At 41.8% G+C, this 9,792-nt stretch overlaps 1 protein-coding gene across 2 annotated transcripts; it reads left to right on the forward strand.

The window, feature by feature from the left end:
• Positions 1 to 292: 292 nt before the first annotated feature.
• Positions 293 to 9,684, forward strand: LOC145442664 (asparagine synthetase domain-containing protein 1-like). Of its 2 annotated transcripts, XM_080320643.1 has the most exons (5): positions 295 to 535; positions 604 to 762; positions 987 to 1,199; positions 6,748 to 7,502; positions 8,892 to 9,684. In XM_080320643.1, the coding sequence occupies exons 2-5, from the start codon at positions 727 to 729 to the stop codon at positions 9,523 to 9,525; spliced, it is 1,638 nt and encodes a 545-aa protein (XP_080176769.1). In that variant the 5' UTR covers positions 295 to 535; positions 604 to 726; the 3' UTR covers positions 9,526 to 9,684. The 2 variants fall into 2 exon arrangements, with proteins under 2 accessions (XP_080176768.1, XP_080176769.1); XM_080320642.1 differs by having other exon boundaries at positions 293 to 762.
• The last annotated feature ends 108 nt before the right edge of the window (positions 9,685 to 9,792 follow it).

Here is a 9,792-nt window from a genome sequence, read left to right on the forward strand (position 1 = left end):
CAGTCGGTTTTGTTAAATCATGTTACCCACGTACAGCCCCGGTAGAACTAGAAATCAATCAAGTTCACGGCGAAGACAAGATCGTGTGATGTGGACTATTGTTAAGTCTAGTGTATAATAAACAAACTGAAATGTGACAGGTGAGGCCAAAACGTTACTATAGATACGTGCCACTATAGAGATTGTGCCATAGCTCTTGATAATTTATCAGCCGAATGTAAACATTCAATAAATTATCGTTCACGGGTTCACTGAACCGAAACGACCCGAGTAAGCGGGAATCGTTATTTGTCACAAACTCGGACATAACTCGTCTGTGGGATATCTATTTGTCGTGCGATCTTTATCATGAATACACCCTTCGATTTCATTGAATTGATAAAATTCAATAAAACGTTAGTGGAGACATCCAGCTAGCTACGCAGGCTGCCCGCGTCGGAGGTTAATCTGGGATCCTCTTCACCCGTTCTCTGGGGATAAAAAAGAACACAGACAAAGAACCGATGAAGAACCTACTCAAAACGTACTCACCTAGGTATAATTCAAATCTAATTTGAAATGCTGGAAATGTTCAAGTTGCCCAAGTCTGGTTTCATCACGCAGAGCTCGATATCCTCGATTGCATTCTGTACGGAATATTTTGATTTACTTCCGCTCACAAACGTGTCAGACCTCTTTTATTTTCTGTTCGGCAAGCCTTCGTTCTTGACGGCTGATCTTGATGAAATGTGCGGTATTTACACGGTCGTAACGAGGAGAAAGGTATGATTATTGAATATAAACATTCTATAGTATGATATTTGTGCATTTGAAAAGTAGGCGCTGATAATTAACATAATTAGTAGATTTTACCGATATTACATATATCGCCTTCTATTTTGAGACCACTGATGACCAAGCATGGCGGGATTGAGTGATTATTTCATGCATTGTTAGTTACTTTCGTATCCTTTCAACTGATGAGTAATTTTATGAATCAACGGAAGGAGTTGGATGCGAAAGACGAAGAGCACCTGAAGCTGCTCGCAAAACGAGGCCCTGACTTCGTCAAGAGGCTTGTAATTGATCTCAATGATGGATACTTTCTGCACATGATTTCGTTTGTGTTGCATTTGAGAGGTGAAGATATCATCCCGCAACCGCTTGATGACGGTAAAGGTGTTCTGCAGTGGAATGGAGAAATATTTGACGGACACAAGGTAAGATGGAGATCAATTATGATTTTAGAGCCCCGCCGATATCGATATTGGATTTTTGAGACAATACCGATAAAACTGAAAATAGCACCTTCACCGATAACCCAGATACCTTCGGCATATGTTTAAAAACTATGGCATTTAGCTTAAGGAGCATTTACAAAACTGATTCATTTATTTTAACAGCTCTAAGCCATTGCTATATGCTTGCACATGAAATAAACTAGAACGGCAGCATCTGGACACTTACAAGCATAAGTCAGTAACGAATTTCTGATACTTTTTCATAATAGGTTTTGCCAACTTGCTCTAATTACTCAATTGGTTATGATTTTAAAATACTTCTACTTAACAGAATTTGTTGTAACCCTTACTTCTACTCGAGTACCAAAAAATAATACTTTTACTTCGTCTGCCACCTCAATATTAGGGTACGGTATCTTAGAAGCATTCATTACCCTTACCCTAATCCTACGTGACCTCAACGTAACCCTTCATATTAGAATATAACTCCCAAACCAAGGGTGGGCAGGCCAAATGTGAAGCAGAAAATACATTGGCGGGCTGAGGCAAAAGTTTAGAATGTATTCTGCGATGTGCAGTTTTATTTCTTAATCGAAAGCAGTGACTTGCATTAATGGGGTTTGCATGCGTGACCTGCGAGAGGCACTGGTGCGGGGAGAACGTGAGAGCGGCGGCGGTGGGATGTCGGACTAAGTTTGCCTGTACTAATTCTTTTAATACAATTACTATCTACAAGCTATCGCGGCAGTATGTCGACGGTGAGGATAACGGACCTTATGCCATTGCATGTGGACTTCGCTACTTTGGGGGATGTAGCTGTGTGGCTGGATAAATTTGAGACCGTTGTGAAACTGCAAGGTAACAAGCCAGAAGAATATGTTCCTCTACTGTTGGACACCGCGGCGTTCTCAGTATATAGACAATTAAGTGATGAGGATAAAAAGGAGTACAATAAAGTAAAGGCTGCTCTCTTGGCAGCGTTTGGCGTCAATTGTTACGATGCGTACGGCCAGTTTCAGCGCAGGACTCTTCAATAAGGTGATAGTGTTGATGTTTTCGTAGCTGACCTCCAGAGACTAGACTGATCGATGTGGCATGCCAGCTAAAATCTCTTGCTGAAATTGAGAAACTGAAAATTGGTGAATTTGTGATACGAGCTATAATGATCTTGTCCACCAGGGTGCCTGTTGGTATGCTCTGTGCGGCTGGCACATATAAAAGGAAGACTTTTGAGTGCTTCGCTTGTGGGAAAGACGGACATATAGCACGCGAGTGCCCAAATAGGGATAAATGGAGACGTAGTTATGGCCGTGGTCAGCCGCCAATAGAGTGTTTTGAGTCTGGTAACCCTGGTCATATAGCTCGGTTCTGCAAGAACGGTGCTACACGGATAATCAATCAGGGAAACGGCAATGGGGAATGGTCAGCGTCGGATAGGTTCCCCAGCCACCGACAGTGAGGAAAAAGGTGCTGCCAATCATTTCTGTAAAAATATTTGGACTATCTGTAGAAGCTCTCGTTGATAGTGGTTGCCCGAGATCAGTGGTGCGAGAAGATGTGTGTAAGCAATTGGGCGTGCCAGTGAAGGGCCCAAAACTGGTTGTGGAAATGTTGAATGGTGAGTTAACACGTTGCCATGGTGAAGCGACAGTCAAACTGGAAATTGACGAAGTTGACCTCTGTATGGAAGTTTTGATAGCAACTCGTCTGGTTTGTGATGCAAGGGTGATTCTGGGGACCGATGCGATCGAGATGATGGATGGGGTGTTTGTTGGTCCAGATCTTCGAGAACGGTTTGGTGCACTTCCCACATATGGTGCTGTCGGTGTGAGTTGTCAGGAAGAAAATGAGAATTTGAGCGAAGAAGATGAGAAGCCGATTGAAGAAGAAGCGGGTAATTGATGATAAAGATTTTAGCTCTATTTTTGATGGTTCAAAGGGGGTTGTAGAGTGGAAATGGACGAATGAAGAACCAATTTTGTCAAACCGTTGTCAAGGGTACGCGATTCCCCCTGAGTGCCAAGAAGAGTTCCATCATGAAGTGAATCAATGGATTCAAAACGGCTGGTTGGAAGAATACAACCGAGACGTTCATGGACGTCAAAAGAGTCTGATCCCTCTGATGGCAGTAAAACAGCCAAACAAATCAAGAAAGCTGCGGCCAGTTATGGATTACCGCGAGATGAATAGTCATGTGATGAGTCATCCCGGTGCAGATGTTGTGGTGTGCCAAGAAAAACTGAGAGAATGGCGGAAGGAAGGTACACATGCATATATCTTAGATCCGGAGGTGGTCAAAGTAGTCAAGGAAGCTACTCAAGTAGAAGTAGAAGTAGCGACGGAAAAATCTACTCAAGTACAAGTAGAAGTACTTCTTCCATAAGCAACCTGGAACTACTTGAAGTAGAAGTAGAATTGACCGAATTTAAATCTACTCAAGTAAGTAAGTAGTTTTGTAAACAGTCTTAATTTGTTCGCATGGACTGCGTCAAAAGCTGCGAATTGAGCTATGCGGAATGTGCAGAGAGCTTGATTCGTATTGATGCATCCCATGAGATATCAATTTTCGACAGAATAAGCATTCTTTCGCATCATGGGATGCAAATTATACTATTGATATGAAAATGCGAAACTAAGCTTTTGTTTAGTAGAATACTACGTTTTAGACTTAGAGAACATCATGTCATGGCGCCCGACCCCATATGATAAGGCCCCAAGTTTAGCCGAATAGCAATACGGAGAAGTTGTATCGGATAGGCCTACGGTTTCAACACTTTGCGCGATTAGTATACGCTAATCACAAATATTGTGGATCGTAAAATTTATACTTAGTGTAACTTTATTTTCGGAAAATAGAGGCATTGCTACAGTTGCGATTATGCTTCAATTTATGTTCTGCAGACAAAAGAACTGAACGTAATTAGAACTCAAAGTATGATACTCGGAATTGAATGTGAAATACAAATACCACTTCTAAAAAGCGGAAAATTTATTTCATGTCTTTTGTCCATAAAGCTTCAAAGGCTATCTGCTAAATCAGGTGTAGCGTTAAAAAATGCCGGATTTTCCAGATTAGCTGGACACGTCTGGGGCTGCTAGATTAAGATATGATACGTAATTTCTATATTGAAAAACGGTAGTTTCAAACGTCAAGGTGGGCCTTATTTACTGTGATAAAATATTTGATATGGGCGACAATGCGGTATGAACGGAACCAAGCAGTCCGGTAACTAAATTATATTCACTGATACTTTCGTGACAACATATTTGTCGCTCCATAACTACTGTGCGCGAAGCGCAACAAAATTTCTGGGCTTTACTTGACTTTTATGAATATTAAATGTTGGTACTTTGTGAAAACAGCCCCGAAATTCCTCAGGCCAGCTTCCGTATTGGGGGATTAAACTACTTCTACTGTAAGTATATCACAAAATATTACGAAGTAGAAGTAGAAGTAGAGAAAATCAGATCTACTTGAGTAAGTAGCAGAAGTAGAGGAAAACTACTTGAGTACTTCCAAAAAGTAGAAGTACTTCATTACTGACCACCTCTGCTTAGATCTGCAAAAAGCATATCTGCAGATTCACATTTCAGAGCGCTTGCACACATTTCAAATTGTGCAGCATGGTGAGAAGAAATACGTCATGACTAGGGCAAGTTTTTGTTGCAGTTAAATCCGCGGAAAGTTGCATTTATTTATTTATTTTTGACAAAAGTTGCACTAATAGACCACATTTTGCTCAGTTGACTAAAAGAAAAGGTCAATTTACCGGCTCAGCTCCCGAAATACCCGTACTTCGGTGCTGATTTACGGTGTTTCAGTCGAATTTGGCCGTGTATTTCACCAAAACCGAAAAAATATTCTTGAAAAATCGAGAAAGATGCAAAATGTTGCAAAGAGTTGCATGAAAAAAATGAACAAAAGTTGCAAAAAGTTGCACCATAAGATTCCTTCAAACAGCTTAAAACAGCATTCTACATATCTTACGAGTATTTAGGAAGCTGCCGGAAGCTGTAAAAAAAAAGTTCCAAAAACTTGCCCTAGTCATGACGCGTATGGGATTTGGCCTCAATGTTGCGCCAAAAGTAATGTCAAAGATCCTGTCGGCGGTGTTGTCGCAGAGTCAAGAGATAAAACGTGGAACAGATCATTATATCGATGATATAATTGTTTATGCCAGTATCGTGGCTGTGGAAACGGTGAAGACGCACTTGTTACGGTATGGGCAAAGAGCAAGGGAGCCTGTCCCATTGAACGATGCACGGGTACTAGGACTGAGAGTCTCTGCGACGGCTGCGGGTTCGTATGAATGGGCCTGAGATGGCATCCTGCCAGACTCTGGTGAAGTATGGTCAAAGAGGCAGCTCTTTTCTATGTTTGATAAACTTATCGGTCATTACCCTGTGGCCGGCTGGCTGAGGATTGCTTGCAGTTATGTGAAGCGCCTTGCTAATGAAGTGGCGTGAGGCGAAACGGTACCACATCATGTGTCACAACTAGCTGGCGAAATCCTCGCAAGGGTGAAAGAGAAAGATCCGGTGGGGGGAATTTGACCAGCTCCTTCTGGAGGAAGGGCGCAACTTTGGTGTGATGCTAGTAACCTAGCAATTGGGTGTTGTCTGATGGTGGATGGTCATGTAGTGGAAGATGCGGCCTGGATGAGAAAGCAGGATGATGGTGCTCACATCAATGTTGCAGAATTGGAGGCCGTGGTAAAGGGACTGAATCTAGTGCTAAAATGGAAAGTAAGGAAAGTCGAGATTATCACTGATTCTGCCAGTGTTTACAACTGGGGTGAGATCAATTTTGGAGGATTTGAATCGACCAAGAGTGCATGGCTTGAGTGAAATGATTGTTAGAAGAAGGTTGGGATTGATGGCACAGTTGATTGAAGAATATGATATAAAAGTCAATATCCGTTTGGTCCCCTCTGCAAAAAACATAGCCGATGCTTTGACAAGGGTACCGCGTACTTGGCACCAGAAAGTTTGTGTGGGAGTCGCCCCGCAAAGTCAAGCGGTGGAAGATCGTGTCAAGAGGATCCATGAAAAGAATCACCTGGGAACAGATAGAACATTGTATGTAGCAGAACGCTACCTGGGGCGTGAAGTGAGCCAGGGTAGGTTACGTAAATCTTGGTACATAAGTAAACTACACTTAAAGTATATGCATTTCTGGTTCAGTTTATAGAGGCTATAATTAGATAATAAATTTATAACCTAAATTCTTTTCGTGGGCCGCTTAAAATCGCGTCACGGACCGCATTTGGCCCGCGTGTCGCATAATGCCCATGTCTCCCCTAAATCGAAACCAAATCTTATACTCTAACCCCAAACCCTCCTCCCCCATATAACGCTAATGCCACGATACCTCAATCCTAACCGTAAGCAAATTATAAAAACTGCATAAATTATGTGAGATGTTCACGGGAACCCTGATTTGTGAAGGTCATATCTTTGTGGATAAGAAAGTACACTAGACCCTGTATGTTCAAAATATCAGCTTAAACTGAGTATACTTTTTCAGGTTTCTGATTCGGAATCGGACACAACTGTTCTGTCACGACGACTCGCTGAATGCGATTCAAACAACCAAATTTGCGACGTCATGAAGGCGATTGAAGGGCCGTGGGCTTTTGTGTATTTCAAAAAAGCCACGAGACAACTTTGGTTCGGTCGGGATTACATCGGACGACGCAGTTTGCTGTTCAGTCGTAGTGAAAACGGATTTGTTTTATCGTCCGTGGGGAAAAGATTTGAAGTCTGGAATCAGGTTTCTGCAAATGGGATTTACTGTTTTAATTTAGAGCAACACAGTATCGTATGCCACCATTGGAGGTCAGTAACTAATCCTACACAGAGGAAAATAATTTCAACTGGCGAGTCCTTATCGGATATTTCAAGTTCGGGCTGTTTATTGGATACAACGATACTCCCCTTTTCAACTTTGTATGATTATACCTTCCCAGATATTGAGATAAAATCGACAGCACAAGAAACTATTTCGACTCTTCTCAAAAACACAGAGTATCTGCGGTTTGTCAAAAAATTTCTTGTGCAATTGAGATTGTCGGTGAAAAAGCGAGTTACGAATATACCAAAGAAGACGAAAGCTCTGGGTTCTCTTGGAATTCTGTTTTCGGGAGGCGTGGATTGTTCTGTGCTTGCGTTAGTGGCGCACGAATTTGTTGCGGAGACAGAACCGATAACTTTACTGAATGTTGCGTTCGAGACTCCTAAAAGCAACGGATCGTTTGATGTTCCAGATCGGGTTACCGGCAGGTATTTGATATTGTGGGATTAGCTGCGTTAGGGTTAGAACCAAGTCAGAAGGTTCCGAGTCACAAGTCAATGTCACTTTTATAGTTTTGACTCGAGTCAAGTCGAATCATTTTCAATTCACCACCGAGTCAAGTCCGAGTCCAAGTCAGCGAGTAGAGGGTCGAGTCATAGTGTTGTGACTCGAGTCCAAGTCATTGTGTTCACTGTTCAGCTTTGAGTTCTTTCCGGTTAAGTCCACTTTTTAAACTCGGCTTGAGTCATATAGAATGGGTCGCATTCATAATATTGTCATTTTCCTCAATCCTAAAAGTTTCTGGCCCTATTTTCCAAGCAGATAAACGACAGACGAAAAACCAATAATGTGGTGACTACTATTCTTCGAAGTTACAATGAAATGTCTGTCTTGCCGTCCTAGTCTCGAATCATGCACAATGACTCGAGTACAATTCAAGTCTATACAAAAATTGAGTCGAGTCATTTAACACATTGGAAAAATTGACTCGAGTCGAATCGAGTCACCAAAAAATCGTGACTCTAGTCTAGTCATTACAACTCTGGTCTCGAGTCACAAGGCAATTTAAATATTATAGTTTGACCTCTAGTCATTTTCAATTCACCACCAAGTCATAGTGTTTACTGTTCAGTATTGAGCTTATGTCTTATATCGTCCTCAGATTCATAATATACTCGTTTTTCTCACTCTAAATATGTTCATTCAAATAAATAAAAGACAGTTTCTGCGTCTAATTTTCAATGATTGGACCCGATATACGAGACTCGAATAAGTCACATAGAATGTGTCGAGTCTTGCGCAATGGATAGCCTACAAGTCTAGTCAATACACAAATTGACTCGAGTCACTTTGAGCCAATGAAAAATTGCGTCCAAACTTAGCACTTCTTCACGGTACAAACAATTTTTCTTAACTGGAAGCAGGTGTTCGGCAAGAGAGTAAGTCAATTGATTACTTATGAATTATGATCTTATAAGGCAATATTTTATTTCTTCATAACCTTGTGTCTTTCTACGCAGTCTGCACAGTTTCTAGACAGACATCTAACAGCTACACACATTCACCAAATACTCCTAATTCAGAGACATCTTCTGATCGGTGCAAGGCCCGTTATCAGTCACAATCTAGCATCGGTGTATGAATGACACAGCACAACTATATGAAATTTAAAATCATAATATAATTAGGATTATTGCCGTTGTTGAAACTTGGAAGTGTCAGCACAAATTAAACTCATTCCGAGTTTCAGAAACTTCATTTCTTTCAGCCGACACTGCGCCCCCTTCAGATGCTTTCACGTGCCCCCAGTTTGAGAACCACTGCACTTTGAAATTTATAATGCTAATTCATGATGGCTAACACGTCGTATTTTTCAGGTCAGCTCTAGAAGAACTACGTACGTTATGCCCGAATCGCGAGTGGAATTTCAAAGAAATCAACGTAACCTTGGACGCGCTAAAAGAAGCAAGGACTGCCGTCATAGCTGATCTCACCTACCCTCTAGTAACAGTTTTAGATGACAGTATCGGATGCGCGTTATGGTTTGCAGCAAGGGGGGACCTAAACGACCCTGAATCTGACACAAAAGTGCTTTTAAGTGGACTTGGCGCGGATGAACAACTCGGCGGATATTCGAGGCATCGTTCTGCATTTCAAAATCACGGGCAGCAAGGTTTCGACGCGGAAATCAAAATGGAATTAGAGAGACTGTCTACTCGTAACCTAGGGAGAGACGATCGCATTGTCAGCCATCACGGAAAAGAAGTTCGATTTCCGTATCTGGACGAAAGAGTGATTTCGTTTTTGAACCGAACGCCTTCGAGCGTTAAAGTGAATTTTTCTTTCGGACGAGGTTTAGGGGAGAAAATTCTGCTTCGAGCAGTCGCTTTTCGGCTGGGTCTGAGAGGAACGTCGGCCCTCCCCAAACGAGCGATTCAATTCGGGTCCCGCATAGCAAAGGCTGAAGCTCGCGATGAAAGAGCATCCGATATTTGCAGCAGACTTCTTTGACCGAGACTTGGACAATTACGTCGGTTGTGAAAATGACATTGGCTGTGAATATGGGATCGAAAGAGTTTTTTTCTTACTCCTTCTACTTCTTTATTCAACATATCCACAAAAACGGACTCTTTCCTTAGAGAATAAAGTCTTGTTTTTAGCGATTCGCAATTGGGAAATCGTACAGCTTGGGTTAATTGGGTAATTTTTTGTTGACGTGACTTGACTCGAGTCATTTTCTTTAAAATTGTGAAATGCCTCGACTCGGACCGAGTCCAT

Source organism: Botryllus schlosseri, chromosome 7 (genome assembly GCF_051294905.1).
Source record: "Botryllus schlosseri isolate E-star chromosome 7, Bs_hap1, whole genome shotgun sequence".
In the NCBI taxonomy this organism is placed as follows: domain Eukaryota; kingdom Metazoa; phylum Chordata; class Ascidiacea; order Stolidobranchia; family Styelidae; genus Botryllus; species Botryllus schlosseri.

What these genes read in the sequence shown, in the direction of transcription:
- LOC145442664 (XM_080320642.1), top strand. Translation starts at nt 559, where the DNA reads ATGCTGGAAATGTTCAAGTTGCCCAAGTCTGGTTTCATCACGCAGAGC. An exon ending in CGGTCGTAACGAGGAGAAAG is followed by an intron (nt 763 to 986) that starts GTATGATTATTG and finishes AATCAACGGAAG; the next exon opens with GAGTTGGATGCGAAAGACGA. An exon ending in AAATATTTGACGGACACAAG is followed by an intron (nt 1,200 to 6,747) that starts GTAAGATGGAGA and finishes ATACTTTTTCAG; the next exon opens with GTTTCTGATTCGGAATCGGA.